This window comes from Orycteropus afer, unplaced genomic scaffold (assembly GCF_000298275.1).
Source record: "Orycteropus afer afer isolate SDZICR_OR568_19922 unplaced genomic scaffold, OryAfe1.0 scaffold00250, whole genome shotgun sequence".
Lineage (NCBI taxonomy): Eukaryota > Metazoa > Chordata > Mammalia > Tubulidentata > Orycteropodidae > Orycteropus > Orycteropus afer.
Genome location: NW_006921837.1, coordinates 2,693,965 through 2,712,536, shown reverse-complemented (window position 1 = coordinate 2,712,536; position 18,572 = coordinate 2,693,965). Strand labels below are relative to the sequence as shown.

Here is an 18,572-nt window from a genome sequence, read left to right as displayed (position 1 = left end):
AAAAAAAAAAGCCCATGACCACAGTGTGGAAGTGGCTGCTTTAAATGTTTCTGGCATCACAGCAGCCTGTGGTGTGTGCTCCTCCCCTGGGGCAGAGACTGGTCCCCGGGGCAGAGGGGATGGCTGAGAATTCCAAGGTGTTTATTCAAAGCAGAAGCTCGAGAGCCTCCTCAGCAAAAGTCTGCTGTGGCTGCCGAGCTCGATGCTTGTCACTCAAGTGGTTCCAGATTGAGGAGTACAGTCAGTTCTGTGGGCATTTAAAGTAGGTATTTGTTTATATTTAGCTTAGGAAGTATGTTTTCTAATTAGGAAAGAACAGACTTATCTCTGCCTGTATAGATTGTCTCTCCATATTCTCATATTTACATCCATTAAAATGTTTCCATTTATTTTTGTAAGCACTGAGCTCTTCATGTCATCTTGTAAAAGCAGGAGGAACACGTTTTGGGTGAATTTTATTAGCAGTAATGCATACTCAAAGGTCATGATCTAGGAACCAGGAGAACAAAACACATGGTTCGGGTTTTGCATTGATTGCAGTAACCCTGTATGCTTTTAAAAATCTTTTTCTCTTTTGTCTGGGAAAGGTGGAGGAGTTCTTTGCTCCTTTTTCTCTTTGGACAGCTGTGATGAATTTTTTATTTGACCAGTAAGCCACAGGCCACACCGTGTTTCCAAACCACATTTGCCCTCTGATGTCCTTGCTGATGTTTACAGGATGTTGAATGGGTTTGCATGGTGGCTAGTACTGCTGTTTTTTGTTGGCAGTCTGTGGATTTTGCCCCAGTAAGTTTTATGTACTGTATTTTACTAGCATCTGCATATTATATGGCTTCTCTTTCTTATCTGTTACACAGGCAGTCATGGCCAACCAAAATTGATGTACCTCAGGACCTGGAGGATGACCTCACAGCCACCCCTTTGTCCCACGCGACTGTCCCCCAGTCTCCTGCTCGTGCAACCGACAACGTCCTTAACGGCCACAGGAGCAAAGGCCTGTGTGACTCGGCTAAGAAAGAGGACCTCCCTGAGCTGGCTGGGCCAGCACTCTCCACGGTGCCACCCACAAGCTTGAAGCCCACAGCCAGCGGGCGCAAGTGTCTCTTCAGGGTGGAAGAAGACGAAGAGGAAGATGAGGAGGATAAGAAACCCATGTCCCTCTCAACACAAGTGGTTTTACGACGGAAGCCATCAGTGACCAACCGCCTGACATCTAGGAAAAGTGCTCCTGTCCTCAACCAGATCTTTGAGGAAGGGGAGTCTGATGACGAGTTCGACATGGATGAGAACCTGCCTCCCAAGCTGAGCAGGTTAAAAATGAACATTGCTTCCCCGGGCACAGTTCACAAACGCTACCACCGGAGGAAAAGCCAGGGCCGGGGCTCTAGCTGCAGTAGCTCAGAGACCAGTGACGATGACTCGGAAAGCCGCCGGCGGCTCGATAAAGATAGCGGGTTCTCGTACTCCTGGCATCGCCGGGACAGCAGTGAGGGGCCCCCTGGCAGCGAGGGGAATGGCGGGGGCCAAGGCAAGCCAAGCAACGGCAGTGGCGGGGCGGACAAGGCGAGCCCCAGCGAGAACAATGCGGGCGGGGGCAGCCCCTCCGGCGGCTCGGGCGGCAACCCCAACAACACATCGGGCACCACGCGCCGCTGTGCGGGCCCCGTCAGTTCCGTGCAGCTGGCCTCTCGCAGCGCCGGCGAGCTCGTGGAGAGCCTGAAACTCATGAGTCTGTGCCTCGGCTCCCAGCTCCATGGCGGCACCAAGTACATAATCGATCCTCAGAACGGCTTGTCGTTTTCCAGTGTGAAGGTCCAGGAGAAGTCCACCTGGAAAATGTGCATCAGCTCCACAGGGAATGCGGGGCAGGCCCCTGCCGTGGGCAGGATAAAGTTCTTCTCTGACCACATGTCGGCCCCCACCACTGATTTGGAGCGGATAAAGAGCAAGAACCTGAAAAACAACGTGCTACAGCTACCTCTGTGTGAAAAGACCATCTCTGTGAACATCCAGCGGAGCCCCAAGGAGGGGCTGCTGTGCGCCTCCAGCCAGGCCAGCTGCTGCCATGTGATCTGAGGGCGGCTGCAGCCCGCGAACCGTCCTGCCCAGAGCTGTGAAGACCGGCTCGCTTCACTGTTCCCTTTTCTGTGTTACTCTCTCACGGTGGGCGCTAGGAGCAATTATTTATTACATTGTCATTTGTTCGCCTGACGATGTGACAATGCATGGTCTTTGTGCATGCTGCTAGACACTTCTTTTCCAGCTGAAAAGTCTATTGTGTAATTTTTACTTTTGTAATTTTAATGTGGATCAGGATTAAACTAAAATGTATATTTGGAACCTAATATAAATGGAGCACTTAGAAATTTGACGTTCTGCACTTAATCTAGAGAGAGAGAGAGAGAGAGATGCTTTTGTTTCCTTGTTAAAAATCTAAATTCCTGTCCTGACCTGTGATACGGAGACTCCGTGCTCTGAGGCACACTCTGGTGTCTGAGGCAGAACCAAAGCAATAACATTGTGATGGGACAGGCCTGGGGCGGCGTGCCAGTGCGGCTCAGCCCCGGGCCTGTGCAGAGCCGAGGACAGCAAGTGTCTGCACTGAGAACCTTAACACTATGATTTGAACATACCCACACCTGTTTGTCTTAAGCTATAGTGTGAAAACAAGTTTGGGCTCTTAAAATTTAACGGAAAAAAGATTTTCTTGTTTTTGTAATAGGTGAGATACTTAGATTTGTAAGGCAGCTTCCCCTGTAGTGATAAATTAATTCCAAGCAGACAATCTTATTTTGTAATGTGATGAAGTGAATTGATGATGTCTTAACTCTATTTATAGAGTGTATGTCTGTCTAACAGAACAAAACGATGCTCTGTGTAAACCCTTCCTGTGGGGCACACACAGGAGTTCCTGTAAAACCATGCAGATGGGAGAGACTGTAAGGCCCAGTGTGGACACAGAGGTGCACACAGACATTGACAAAGTCTAAACCCCTTCAATTAGAAACAGAAAACAAAACAAAACAAAATTATTGGGATCTTTTTTTAGGAGTTTGACAATTACTTGTCTCTTATTTCCATTCTTTTACATGCTTTGACTCAGCTATGAAAAACACAAAAAAGGGTAAAATTCACACATGCAAAAAAAAAAAAAATAACACAAAGCTTGCTTTGTGTTTCTTTTTTCTTTTCTGTTTTTGCTGGAAGTGTTTTTCACGTTGCCTTCCTGCCAAAATAATAATCAAAGAACTCTTGCTTTAAACTATTCCTGTGCAAAGACTACTTTTGACCAGATAATCATCTTTTGTGGCATTTTATCTTGTTAGGACACAGTATATCGCAGATGGCTAATTTTGGAAGGGGCCAGATGGTATTTTTACAAGCTGCGCCCTGGGAGTCTTAATGCTCAGTGACATTGGTGCTGGGGTGAGGCCCCCACCAGTGGCTCGGACCTGGGGCCTTCCCATCCCTCACCTGTCATGGCTCTGCAGTGTGATGGATGAATCGCGTCTGGTCACGTGATTTGTGGGTGGGCGGAGCACCAAAGAGCTGCATTAAGTCGGTCATGGTTCCTTCAAGTACACACTGCTAAGTTTAGGAGGAATATATTTTACTCAGAACTCTGAATTTCACAGTATACTGACTAAACTAAGTAAAAATGATACTTAAAACACTTAACTTTACTTTCTAGACCTAGGCTAGATATGTTTTAAGCTACAGCTCTAGTTCATTGTGATATTTATAATCAAAAAGCTACAAGAATAGATGCGTGGGTGAAGCCATAGAACATATTTGCTTGAAATTCTTGAGCAGGGATCTTATAAAGGGCCAGAAATAAGATGTGTGGTTCACATAGATAGTGAGCGTAACATCTGTATTACACGTAGGAGAGAAGTTTATAAAGGGCATTGGCAATAAATTCTTTGTTGCAGCTGTTTTTCAAGTAATGTAAATACCTTTCCTGTGATTATGTATAGCCTTGGAATGGCACCTTTTAACTAACCCATATGTGTTTGGTTTTCAATGGTTTTTTATATTCAGATGTATATATGGTGCTCACTTTAGGATCAGCAGTGTTGACCATTTATGCTGCATAGCTGTATTATAGCCTTATTAGTTGTGTGTGGTTGGTTGACCCTCTGGGTACACAAATGTTCGTCTGAGTGGTGTCTTACTCATTTGTTCATCAGTGAATGATTGTGCATGTGTTGTATGTCATATGTATGTCGTCACAGAAACGGGAGGGAGCGAATAACCATTACATTAAGATAATATTGGACCAAACTACTTACTTGCTCTAAACAGTTTCTTGTACCCCTTAACCTGTCTTCAGAAGTTGCATATAGTTACAGTAGTGTATAACTAAATATTGTGGGAAAGCAGTTAGTCTTGTATTTTTCTGTATGTGTGTATATATAATTATGTACCTCTGGAAATTCTATCTGTATTTAAAGATGTGACAATCTCGACACCGATGTTAAGGATAGCCGTGAGACTGAATTGAATTAAAGGAATCCCGACCACGTGAGAATTGATGTGTGTTAAGAGGGTACAGAAATATCCGCTGATTTGGTCAGTTGCTTCCAATGCTGGTTGATTTTCCTCATTGTTGTAAACATTGACAGGTATGTGACAAATGAGAAAAAAAAAATCCAAATAATAAAAGTGACATATTGGTGTTCAGCAATATGAACTGTGTCCCATGTTGTATTTCTTCCCGTGAAAGGAACTTTGTGGAACCCCTGCCCAGGTTAGACCCAGTTTTCCACATCTTGTACCTGCAGCTGTACGTGGCCAAAAAAATACAGTCAAGACTCTTCTCAATTTAAACTCATAACCACCAATCTCAGGGTGGGCCCCAGGGTAGGCCCCAAGGTGGCCCATTAATCATATTTGATTTCCCTAGTTGTCCCACTTTCCTCACTCGCATAGTCACCTTGATCCCTAACACTTGAATAAATTGAAGCAGTTAGAATTGGTGCTAACTCCCACCTCTACCTCCTACCTTCGTATGTGTCCACCTGTTCTTTCCTCCTGTTAGTGTGATCCCACCCCTCTGGGAGCCATGTGAACTCTGATCCAGTCACTCACTCCTCTTTCATTATCCATCTTCATTTCTTTACTACTTCATTCATTCCCAACAGTAAACAAAACAAACATGATTTTATTCCCCTATCTTAAGAAAAAAAAAAAAAAATTGTCCCCACTTCCCTCTCTAGCTCTTGCCACATTTCTCTATTCCTCTCTGCCACTCCTCTCTGGAACCCTTCCAATCAGACTGTTGCTGCCATCACCCACCAAAACTGTTTTTTGCAAGGTCAGCAATGACCTCCTTGTGCTACATCCAGTGGACAGTTTTTAAAAACTGTTATTGAGATACAGTTCACTTATTTACAGTGGCCCATTCAATGCTATTTAGTTATATTCAGAGTTCTGCAACCATTACCACAAACAAGTTTAGAATACTTTCATCACACCAAAAAGAAACGTCATTCCTATTAGCAGGCACGTTCCCTTTCCCCAGTTCCCCTCCCCTACTCACATCCCCAGCTCCAGGCAGCCCACCAATCCAGTGGTTAGTTTTCATGATACCATTTGATGAGTTGACCATTCTTGTCCTGTGTTGCTGCTCTGCAGTCCACTGGTTCCTCCTCTCCCAACCGCTGAACTTGGAAGGCCCCAAGCTTAGAGTTTGAACCTTGCATTCAGTTTCTTGATGATCTCACTCAGTCTAACCTCCATATGCTGATAGAGCCCAAAAATGTATTTAGCTTACATCTCTCCCAGAACAGACTCCAACTATGCATTTGACTTCTCTACTTGGATATCGTCTAATAGGCATCTCAATGTTTGAAATCTCACAACTCCTAACATTTCCCCTTAAATCACACCTACCCTGCTGCTATTCCCCATCTTGATCAATGTATGACAACTTCAAATTTGTTAGTTTTGCACAAGCCAGAAATCCTGATGTCATCCTTTACTCTGTCACCCCAACACCCAAACTTAACCAGCCTTTCACCACCACCACCCTGGTCCATTATCACTTACCTGAATCATTGTAAATGCCTCTTAAAGGGTCTCTGTGCGTTTGCTCTTTCTCTCATCTCTACTTTGCAGTATAAAGGGTTCTTCTAAATCTAAGTCACAATGATGTTTTGAAAGGTGTTTAATTTCCAAATATTTGGTGATTTTCAACATACATTATTTCTGTTACTAATATCTAGTTTAATTCCATTTTGGCCAGAGAACATGCTTTGTATAACTGAAATACTTTTAAACTTATTGAAACTTTTTTAATGGCCCAGCATGGGGTTATCTTGGTGAATGTTCTGTGAGCACTTGAAAAACACTGTTGGTGGTGGAATATTCTATAAATGTTAATTAGCGCAAGTTGGCTATTATTGTTCAAATCTTCTATATACTTACTGATTTTTCTGGTATCAATTATTTAGAGGCATGTTGAAATCTGCAGCTATACTGTTTTATTTATTTCTCCTTTTGGTTCTAACAGTTTTGTTTTGTGGTATTTGAAACTCTGTTCTGAGTTACATACATAATTAAGACTTATCTTCTCTTGATGAACTAACCCCATTATCATGAAGTGATCCTCTTTACCCTTAGTAATATTATCCATTCTGAAATCTGTGTGAGACTGATAATACCACTTCATCTTGCTTTTGACTTATGCGAGTTTATCTTTTGCTTTCCATTTAGCCTACTTGTGTCTTTTAGGATAGCAAAATATATACTCACACAAGTCAAAAGAAAGATGGAGTGGTATTATCAGTATCACACAGATTTTTTTTTTGCTATCCTCTTAGCCTACCTGCGTCTTTTATTAAGGAGCTTTGGTAACATAGTGCCGAAGGGATTTGACTGCTAAATGGAAGACTGGCAGTTCAAACCCACCAGCCACTCCTCAGAAGGAAGGCTGGGCAATCTACTTCTGTAGTGATACTGCCTCAGAAACCCAAGGAGGGGTTGTTATGAGTTGGATCCGACTCGATGGTGGTGCGTTAGTGAGTTTAGTGGCGTGGTGCCTAACACATTTGACTGCCAATCAGAAGGTGGGCAGTTCCAACCTACTAGCCACTCCGCAGAAGGAAGACTGGGCAATCTGCTTCCATAAAGATTTACCTCCTTGGAAATCCAAAGGGGATCACTATGAGTTGAAATTGACTCGATGGCAGTGAGTTTGTTTGTTTTTCCCCCTGGTGTCTTTTATCACGGGTTTTTTGTTGACAACACATAGTTGGGTCTTGCTCTTTTATCCAGTCTGAAAATCTTTGCTTTTTAATTGGAGTGTTTAGACTAATTACATTTCAAGTAATTATCAGTGATTGGGTTTAAAAATAGTCCTTCTGGCTGCTTCCTATTTGTCCATGTGTTTTTTGTTTTCCCTCTTTTACTACCTTTTAACTTTCGAGTATTGAATTAAGAACTTTTATGAGTCCATTTTATCTCCACTATGGACTTCCCGGCTATATCTCTTTATTTTAATTTTTAGTAGTTGCTGTAGAGTTTACAGTATATAACTTTTAATATATCAATGTCTACCACCAAGTAATATATCATTTTATGTATAGTGTAAGAAACTTAAATCTGTATGCTTCCATTTTTCTCTTCTTGTTCTTTTTGGTGTTGGCATACATTTTACTTTTGTGTATGTATACATCTTACTATATTATCATTTTTTGTTTTAAACAATTATCTGTTTAAGGAATTAAAATGAGATAAAGTCATTTTATCTATATATTTATCATTTCCAGTACTCTTCATTTCTTTGTGTAGATCCACATTTTGACATGGTATCATTTTCCTACAGAACTCCCTTTACTATTTTTTATAATGCAAGTCTGCTGGTATTCTGCCACCATTTGTCTGAAAAAGTCTTGACTTCAACTTCAGTTTTGAAGGATATTTTCACTGGGTATAGAATTCTAGGCTGACAGTTTTTTATTACAATACTGAACACTGAATTTTACATTGCTAGGTGCTGGGATTTATTTTCATTTAAAAAGTGTTGGGTTTCGTTTTGACTTACAGTTGCTTAGAATCAGTTGGATCCCTTTGGACCTTGCTTTAAAACTTTTTCTGGGCTAACCCAGAGTAGTCTTTAGGGATAATATGCCCCATGACTGAGGCAATGCCTTTCTAAGACTCTCCCAAAGTCTTTCCATTCTGGCTGGCAGGAACATGAACCACCCCAGCCCTGTGTAAGTTCCGAGGATGGTTTGGCTTACTGCTTTCCAGTGGTTCTTTCCCTGGCCTCAGGTAGTTTTCTCGCAATGTGCTGATGAGTACTCAGTGGAAGACTATGCAAGTGTCTTTAGCTCACTCAGTCTCTGTGCAGCTTCCTCATCTCTGGGTACTCTGCTGTACAAATTCTACCCACATTGGTCTCCCTGAACTTGGAACTCTCTCCTCAACTCAGCAAAACCCCCAGAGTCTATGTGAGGTCCCCCTTCCTGTGTTCTGGCAACTGCCTCTATCTGGTCATCTCTATCTGCTATCTATTATCTGAAATCCCTAGGGCCAGATGCTATAGAATTTGGAATTTTCTAGATATTAGGAAGCCAATAAGATAAATGCATATACTCATTAAATAATAGCTCCAGTGCAGTTTAAAGTGGAACCCTATAATCAGACTCCTTAACATGACTTTGCTAGGCTCTGGTACTAAAAGGTGAAAGGCAAAGTCAAGACAGCATCATGCACTATCTCATCTCCCTCTCCAGTGGGCACCCAAGGAGCAGGCTCTAGGTCTGATTGGAGTATGTCCTTGGACAGACCCTTTACCTTTTGACCTTCAGTTGTCATCCATCCCTTTCTGTGGGGCTCTATCAACATAGCAGCCATGTGCTTGGGCTTTTTGACACATGGATTTTGCCTTGGAGAAGAGGTTTACACTCAGTGCCTCTTCTGTCCAGGGATTCTTCCGGTGGAAGGCAGGTCACTGGGGAGGTTGTGGGAATTTCTGGTGATATGCTTATAAAGGCATTGAGGGCAAAATGAAGCACTCCTCAGAAAAGGGAGAGTGGGTCCTGAAGAGTGTGTTAAGACAGCAGGGCTGGGAGGTGTCCTCAGAACTGGGGAGGGGGCAGGGCAGCTCAGGGAGGCAATCGCCTTTTCCAGACCCTGCCTTCCCTCTCAAGCTTCACCCTATCTTACCATGTCTACTTTTCTCTTGATGCTTCTGGAGAGGCCTGCACGGGACCTGCTTCTAGATTTCTCTCCTTGCCCCATCTCAGGGCAGCATCTGGTGCCACTGACTACAGACAGCCTTCACAGTGTCTCAGATTCATCTGCTAGCCTCCCACTGTGGAGCTGACTTTCAAAGACAAGGAAACTGATCAGCAGTGACTGCATGTCAGGCGCTCACAGAGCTTCTCTCAGGAGTCCCAGTCCTGTGCTGTCAGCCTATGTCTGAAACCCATTGTTTTATATATTTTGTTTGCGTTCCTAGTTTTCTAAGGTTGAAGAGTCAATCCTGTTTCCATTGCTCCCTTGTGGCCAGAAGTCTAAATGGCGTGTGACTCCTTAAAGTCTTCCCACAGCTTTCCATCCCAGATTAGTAAGTAGATGGGATGGCTTACTATACCTCGTTATGAGAGGTCCTTCTCATCCAGAGGCTAAGACTTGGTCTCACATTTTCCAAAGAATTCCAGTTTGCCCTCTTCCCTGGTACTGGGGCTAGAAGTGTCTCTCAATCCCCAAGATGCCTGTGGCCTGTTACGAAGGAACAACTCAAGGTGTTTGTGTTGAATAACAGCAAAAACCTAGGTCAGTGGACATGTTTGAGGAGGAAGTCTACCACATCGATGGGATGATTCAGGGTATTAATGCAAATTCTGACCAGCATCCTTCCTTCAGCTGTGGCCCAAATGCCAGGGCTGCAGAGCCATTTATAGCTGGAGTGTAGCTGCTGCAGCAAACCACTCATCAAGGTCCACAAATGGGCGCCTGGGATGGCTGGTGGGCAGGCGGGCAGACGCTGGAGAGGTTGTTTGTGCTGGCGCTGGTCAGTCTCCCTGCCTTTGCTGACTTCACCTGTGAAGGAGAGACCCTGTGGAGCCACTTTGGGGCCCTGTGTTCTGGGGCTAGAGGAGGCTAAGGGCATCAAGTGGCTCATCAGTCTTCATTAGGTGGAGAGGGTTTGGTTTTTGCTTTTCCAGCTGGACAGCTATGTAACGGGTGGTATCAATCCATGTCTATCCTATTGAGTTGCTCTCTGGTTAATTATTCAGCAATTGACAGTGACTGTTCTGGTATTGGGCAGCACTTTCATCTTGGCACCGTGGTGACAAGGCAGCTGGGAAGGAGGAGGTTCTGGAGGGCCTGTTAGCATCTGCTACTTCTGGGCGGAAACCAGCAAGGCCCTTTTCTCCCTCCATGGTCCTCAAACTTCAGCGTGCACAGCATCCACTGGAGGCATTGTCAAGGATGTAGACTCTTGGCCAAAGGACCAAAATATGGGTCAGCAGGCCTGGGGGTGGAGGGTGAGACTGGGGCACCTGCATTTAATGGAAGCCCAGGTGATCCTCTCCGAGGATTCAACAGCCACACCTGGGTTGGTCCCCCTGAGCTGGGTCTCCCTATCTGTGACTCTTAGGAAACTGGGGTGAGCAGCTCCCCACACCACTCCAGGAACCTATATAGATGAGAAGACCAAGTACAGCCCTTCAGAAGCCCAGGAAAAGCATCTTCCTCTGGTGAAGAAGGCAGCCGTGGTGGCACAGCTAAATGAAAGACTGGCAGCTCGAACCTACCCAGAGCTGCCTTGGGAGACAGGCCTCGTGATCTGCTTTTTAAAGATCACAGCCTTGAAAACCCTGTGGAGCAGTTCTGGCCTGCACACACGAGGTTGCCATTTATCGGAACTGATTTGATAGCAACTGTTTTTTGTTTTCCCTACCGAAGAGGCTGTGTCACCTCCTGGTTGTGATGAAGGGTCCTCCTGAGGAGAAGGCCCTCAAGACATAGCCACCCTGGTAAATGGGCCAAACCCATTCTCCAGGTTCTGTGGAGTCCCTGAAGATGCAGTGACCCCAACTTCTGTCAAGTCCCTTTTTCTTTAAGCCACCCTAGAGAGGGAAGCCCGGAGCTTGGCAGCCACTTGAGACCTGGCTGGCAGCAAGGGTTGCCTAGGGCACTCATTACTGGGCTGTGTGCAGAGGCACCATGCCAGGTGCTGTCCTTGCAAGGACATGGGGCTCATAAAACAACTCGGTGATAAAGAATCTGGACTCTTGGGCCTTTGTCCTGGAGCCTTTGGCCCTCCCTCCCTGTTTTGGTTACTTCATGCTGTTCTAACAAATGAGTGGCTTTAACAAACAGGAGTTTATTTGCTTACAGTTTGGGAGGCTAGAAGTCTGAGTTCAAAGTGCCAGGCTTTAGGGGCTGGGTGAAAGCCCCTCATTCTTGGGCTTCAGCTCTGCCTCTTGCTCCTGGGCCACTGGAGCTGGAGGCATCTCTTAACTCAGACAGCTTCTGGCTGCTAAGGCTGACAAACTTAAGGTCAACAAGTACAAAGGCACAGTCCTGATATTACCAAACCACATGGCAGGCCACTGATTCAAGTCCATTAAGAGTCCCCAGATCAGCAGACAGCACAGCAGGCTGCTGAATAACGACTTGGCTGTATGCAGGGTTCAAGCATGCCAAAAGCTGTAGACCATTCCTAAAGCTTCTCCTTATATACCAGAAGCAGACCATGTCCCTAAAGCAGCTACTCAGCTGCTCACAGTAGATTCCACCATGGATCTGGTTACCAGTCTCACCATGGGGAATAACTATATCCAGCTGCCCAGCCACTCAAATCCAGGCGAAGCCAAGTTGACACATAACCTTAACTGCCACACTCCCTCTCCTTGTTGCTAGTTTCCTGCTAGAAGATGGCAGGAACTGCAGGGCTTAGGGCTGAGGAGAAGGCTTGTGGTAGAAGGGGTTTAAAGGTGTGTGAGCAGCAAGTCCTATCCCAGCAGGGACGATCAAGGATGGTGGACGGTCAAGGTGGGCAGATGTGGCAGTTGTGGGCTGTGGAGAAGGGTGGCTGGGGCCATGTAGCATGCTGCTGAACACACTGCTTCCTCCTGTATAAGGAGCTCTGGTGGTGTAGTGGACAAGGCATTTGACTGCTAACCAGAGCATCAGGGGTTCAGACCTACCAGCTGCTCCATGGACGGAAGATGGGGCAATCTACTTCCATGAAGATTTACAGCCTCAGAAACGGGGTCGCTATGAGTCAGAATCAGCACGATGGCGGTGAGTTTGGTTGTTTGGCTTGGCCCCTGCATGCTTCAATTTCCTCACCAATAAAATGGGGATAATGTGAGGAAACAGAGCCTTGGAAGGTGTGTCAGGCCCGAGCTTCACTTCAGGGCTGGGAATCTTAAACATCTGCTTCTTGTTTCCTTCTAAAAGCTATTAAAAAGATCCACCCCCACCCCCAAATCTGAGTATTTGAGCTGCTGGTGGGAGTGTGGCCACCTGGGAGGAAGAGATGGGTGCACCACCTGATCCCCACCCATCTAGGCTGAAGCCCAGTGCTGGGCTCTGCCAGCAGAGGTCAGGCCGGGCTGGGCCTGGGGGCACCATAGCGGTGCTCTGAGGCCTCTAACCTTGCCCTCCTGGACAGAAGGGGCCCTTGTGTAGGGTGTGACAGCCCTGCCTAAGGAGGCGATCAGTAAGTGTTAGTGGACAGAACTAAATGTGGTTATGGCTGGTTACATGTGAAAGAAGAAAGAAGTTGGTCTGTGAGTGAATTGGGCCTGGGGTCAAACCCCAACTGACTTGGTGATAGTTTAACTCATGGCCTGAAGGAGGCAAGTTAGGGGCCAATGTAGTAGTCAGAGAAGCGAATGGTCCTGGAGCCATCTTCCAAGGTGAGGCTGAGAGGGAACTTGTGGGCACCACAGCAGCTGATGAGGTGGGCTTGGCGGGCTGTACCCCTGCTGTTGGCCCCATGAGCCCAGGAGCCTGAGTGGGGCCTCTCCCCCTGCCTTGTGGACTCCCCCAGCCCTCAGGATATGCAGAGCCATCCCAGGTAATATTGAGAAGTGGAACTTTCCCTCGCAGCCAGGGCTACATCTGTGGCCCAGCAGTCTCTAGCTGGGAACCTTCCCAACAGGGCTGGCAGGACTGGGCTATGCCTGAGAACCAGACCTTTTGGGCCACTGCTGGGTGGCCAAGGTTCTTTTCCTGCAACCTGCCCCACGCAAGTCTCTGTCTTCTTTGAAAGCTGCATGACGATGGGGAAGAGCGCTATGCTTAGTGTTCATAGCCCAGGGCTTACATAGACTTCCATTTACCACAGTGTGGGTGAGACCCTCCACTCTCCTCACACCCTCATCCGAGAAATGTGGGGATGGACTCTTTGCTTCTACAGCCCCGCCCAACTTGTGGTCCTGCCAGTTTACTGGGAGACGCTGCTGTCTTAGTCTCCCAACTCATTGTGCTCTTTCCCTACACACCTTTTCTTAACCAGGACAGGAGGCTGGTATGCCTGACCTCCATATCTGGTCACAGTGGTGGCTGGATGGGTGCCTCCCTGCTCATTAGCTGCCAGGGAAGGTGGGCTGGAACAAGCTGAGGAGTGTTTACACCCAGTTTGAGTCTTAAGAGGATGTGGGAAAACTGGATGAGCAGAATGTGGAATATCCTCTTGAGCGTGGGCCTAAGGAGCCTACGGCATGGCTGCCAGGATGTAGCTTCAGGAGAAGATCCCCCAGCAGAGCCAGGAGGGCAGTGGTGTTGGATCGGAGGGCTGAGGTGAGGCCAGAATGGGCCTACTCAGTGGCCAGAAGTGTTGAGGGAGGATGAAGTCTAAAGACTATACTGAGGTGAGGGGTTCCAGATGGAGATGATGAATAAGGGGAATGGCCTGAGGGGACAGGCTTTTATGTACGTGAGGCCAGTGTTTGGGTGGGTGGGATGGGGCAGCATTGTTCTAGATGTCTTCCTCAGTTCCTCAGTAATAACAGACTACAAGCTTGGAACAGAAAAGATGAGGTATGTACATGCAATGGAGTGCTGCTCAGCCATAAAGAGAAGTGAAGTCCCAACACACGTCACAGCACGGATGAACTCTGAAAACGTTACGCTGAGTGAAGTGAGTCAGTCACAAAAGGGCAAATACTGGATGATCCCACATATATTAAGTAGGCAAATGTATAGAGACCAAAGTTTATTAGTGTCACTGGGGGGGCAGGGGAGGTGGAGTTGTAGCTTAGGGGGTACTGAGTTTTGGTTAATGGTTGCAGAATATTTTCAAGAGAGTGGTAATGGTGCAACACGATGAATGTAATCAAGATTACTGAATTGTGTATGTAAATATTGTTCAATTGGCAAATGCTTTGTTATCTGTATTTTTACCACAATAAAAAAACAAACTTTTAGTTGAAAAGATTACCTTAGTTTCCAAACCCCACACCTTGGCCTGTACCACTTGGTTCCTGAGCACCTCTCTCATGCTAGTTGCCACCTCCTCTGAGCGCTGGGAGACACAAAGGAGAACGGGTCACACTCCTGCCCTCTGAGAGCCTGGCAGACCCATGTAGCGCCCCCTCCTGTCCTGTTTCTCTTGAGACCACCTGACTGTCCCACCTCCATCCTCTCCTTCCTGCAGCCATGTGCCTAGGGGCTGCCCCGTTTGCGTGTAGGTTTCCTGGTGAGCCCAGTGTAGGTTTCCTGGTGAGCCCAGGCCGACCCTACCCTCTGTCTCCTGTGCAGTGATTGGCTGAGGCTTGGTGTGTAGTTCAGCCTAATGAGGAAAGGTAGACTGGAGGCTTCTGGGAAGGATGCAGTCATGACTGGATCTGGGCCAGTGTCAAACTTGGGTTCAAACTCAGGGCACCAGGACACACTGTCTCACAACCAACTGTATCCACATGACTGGCCCCCAAACCTGGGTTCTGGGGGAAACAAAGGGCTGGGTCCAGGACCGCATCTGAACTTTCTCCTTTCCAGCAAACACAGGAGCCTAGGTTGGGATGGGAGGAAGATCATGGGGTTTCAGGGCTCAGGCCTGTACTGGTGGCTGTCATCACTGATGTTTTAAAACACAAAAGTGTTCTAGAAAGTATTAGTCAAAAATGAACAACTGCTAAATAAACCTTCCCTAGAGTGCTTCATACCTAGTAGGCTCAGGGCAAAGCCACTCAAGTGTCTGTGCTGGAAAATATTCTGGGGACCAAGAGATGGGCAGGAGGGGGAGACACTCATAATCTTAATGTGCTTTCAGGAACAACATAACAATCCAGAAGTGGCAGATGGGAGACAGCTGAGGACTTCCAAAAATGAGTGATACTTCAAAAGGCCCGTGAGGCCACCTCTGTGTCTGCTGTGAAGGAGGGCATCAAGGTGCTGACCCTTGAGCTGAGGGAGATGGGTGCCTGTCATCTCCGGAGCACCCTTTACACCCCTCCTCCAGTTCTTGGCTGTCTTCCTGATGGGCTGGGGCATGGGCATCTGAGCTTCCTGTTTCCTGGGGCTGAATGTTGAGCAGGTGAGTTTGAGTGGCTGGTAGGATGGGGCTCCAAAGTCACAGCCTCTGTGCCTGGAGGACTGCCTCCTGGTGGGCCAGGTCACCCCCTGGGCACAGCTGGGCATGGATGGCACTGCTCATAGGGTGAGCCAGAAGTGGCAGCTGGTGCCTGTGTGCAAACCCTGGGCATGGCACCCGGCTGGTGGCCCTCATCATGGCTCCTCCAGGGCAGGTTCCAGCAGCAGCAGACCCTCCCCTTTGAATTATGGTGTTGGCGAAGAATATTGAATATATCACAGACTGCCAGAAACTGCCTGGGCTGCAAACTTGGCAAGTGGCCTACCTCAAGCCAAGTCCCCCACCCACACTCCCATCTCACCACTCCACCTTTAGTTACCTGACCCAGGGCTCATTTCAGATCAGAGAGGGAAGTTGAGTCAGAGGTAGATGCATGTTGCCTTTAATAGCTCAGTTACCACTGTTTTTGTTGATAAAGGATCTGTGAACATATTGTAAGGTAAGACCAGGAAAGAGGTATTTAACACAGTCCTGGTATCAGAAACACTGCCTCACTGCTCCACTCAACTGTGGCTTGGCAGGCAGCTCCTTCCAAGCAGTTCTTGAGGTGCATGATGCGCACCCCCAAAACACCAGTCTGCCCACAGGTCCTGGGCCATGGTGGGGATGGGGAGTCACTGTCACTGTGAGGGACGGTGGCTCTGAGCAGTCAGGGCTGGCGTGAGGAGTGGCCAGGGTGAGAGTATGGAGGGAGGGGCAGGCGGGTGGGGGTGGAGGACGGGAGGACTGGGTCCCAGCTGCCTGGAGCTGGGCACTTGAGGAGGGAACTCTGGCTGTGTGGATGTCACTTCATTAGATGGAGAATGGGGTCTGGGTCATGGCACCATGATGCTGCCCAGCCCCTTCGCACCAGAGCAGGCGTGGCAGATGCAGATGTGGCGCAGTCACAGGCCTGTGGACACGGCAGCCGGGATAATCAGGGCACTCAGGTTGCCTTCTCCTTCCCACTGTCCCCGGCTTCCTCCTTCAGGTTCTCAGCCACGAGCTTCAGCTGCTGTGGAGAGAATATAGGACACAGGTGAGCCACACAGTCCTACAGCTGCCACTCACTGTGGGGACACCAGGCTCTGCAGGAGACCCTCTCAGCTCCACCTCAAGTGTCCTGTGATCCCAAAGAAGCCAGGTCCTCCTTCCTGGACATGCAGAGTCCCTGTTTTTGTATATATGGGTGGAAATACCACGTTGTGATGTGTGAGCCCAGCTCAGGGGGATTTTAAAGATTGTAATTAGTGGAGGGCAAGTCAGTCCCAACTCACGACAGCCCCATGTGTATCAGAACAGAACTGCTCCATAGGCTTTTCAAGGCTGTGACCTTTCTGAAGCAGATTGCTAGGTCAGTCTGCTGAAGGGCCTCTGGGTGGGTTTGAACCGCTAACCTTTTGGCTAGTAGTCAAGTGATTAATTATTTGTGCCATCTGGAATCACCTGTTCCTGGGACCATCTGGGAGGAGGGGGAGAGGGTCTGGGAGATGACAGAGCAGGGGTCTGGAGCACTGACTTGGGGCCAAACCTTTGCTCTGCCCCATGAGATGTGTCACCTCAGCAATTTCCATATCCACACAGTGGAAGCAGTGGTACATATCTTGCAGGGGGGCTGTGAGGATTATTGCCTGCAAGTCCCTGGCCCAAAGCAGACCCTCCACAAAAGTCCAGATGTTTTTCACCAGCCCTTTGTCCTTACAGCTATAGGACACTGCCCCATCCTAATCCAACAAAAATTAAACACATCCGTACCAGGTGCTGAAGAGCAAAGATATCTCCCTGAAGACTAAGATATGCCTAACCCAAGCCATGGTATTTTCAGTTGCCTCTTATGCATGTGAGAGCTGGATAATGGATAAGAAAGAAGAGTTGATGCTTTTGAGTTGTTGTTTGGTGAAGAATGCTGAAAGTACTGTGGACTGCTAAAAGAACTAATAAATCTGTCCTTGAAGAAGTGCAGCCGGAATCCTCCTTGGAAGCGAGAATAGCCAGACTTCATCTCACCTACTTTGGTTATGTTGTTAGAAGGGACCATTCTCTGGACAAGGATGTTGTGCTTGGTAAAGTGGAGGGTCCATGAAAAAGGGGAAGGCCCTCAACAAGATGGATTGATACAGTGGCTGCAGCAATGGACCCAGGTATGGCAAGGATCATGAGGCTGGCACAGGACCAGGCAGTGTTTCAGTCTGTTGTACTTAAGGTCACTATGAGTCGGAGATGACTTGATGGCACATAGTAACAACAATGATACCAGATGGGATTGGTCATCCCATGGTCTCCCTGAGAATCCCACAATCCAATGCTTCCAAGTGGAAGGTCTGAGGCCAGGATGGAGGGTGACACTGCCAGGTTCTGAGTGGGTGTCAGGAGGGAAGGAGCTTCCCTCATGGGCTGTACCCATGGCTCGAGGCACCATTGAAGGAGGACCCTGTTGTTCCCAGCACAGGAGGCCTATATGCACTGAACTGTGTACCCCCAAAATAGGTGTTGGAATCCTAACTTGTATATGGAAGCTAATGTAAAGTAGTAATTATGTTATATGCAATGTTATGTAATGACCTTCCATAATGCAATCTAATATGTAATGTAATCAGTCAGTCCATTGAGGTGATACCAGCGTAGACTGGATCATGAACCTAATCACTTCTGAGTTATAAAAAGAGTAGAACAGACAGAGACATACACCAAGTGGGGAAGACAGATGCCACATGAGGATCATCTGCAAGCCAAGGACCAAGGAGTGCCCAACAAAGAAAGACTTGATGTGGCTGAGGCTCTCATTTGGAATTTTAGCCAATTTAAAGCCACTCGTGATTTTTCTGCTAGAGCAGCACTCGGAAACTGAGACTAGGCTAGACACTCCCAGTTGTGAGGCTCCACCCACAGCTCCCAGCACCTCTGTCCATGGAAGCAGTCATCAAGAAATCAAACCATGGAGGCGGGGCAAGATGGCGGACTAGGCAGAAGGATTGCACAGACCTTCTTCAACAAAGAAAAGGGAAACCAATTAACACAGACACAGAAG

At 47.3% G+C, this 18,572-nt stretch overlaps 1 protein-coding gene across 1 annotated transcript in view; it reads left to right on the top strand.

Moving 5' to 3' along the window:
- Window positions 1-2,076, top strand: part of SNRK (SNF related kinase) — a 58,683-nt gene extending 56,607 nt beyond the window's left edge. Inside the window, exon 5 of the mRNA XM_007949677.2 lies at window positions 858-2,076. Within this exon, the coding sequence (XP_007947868.1) occupies window positions 858-2,076 (1,219 nt within the window). The remainder of the gene's footprint in view (window positions 1-857) is intronic.
- Window positions 2,077-18,572: the final 16,496 nt, after the last annotated feature.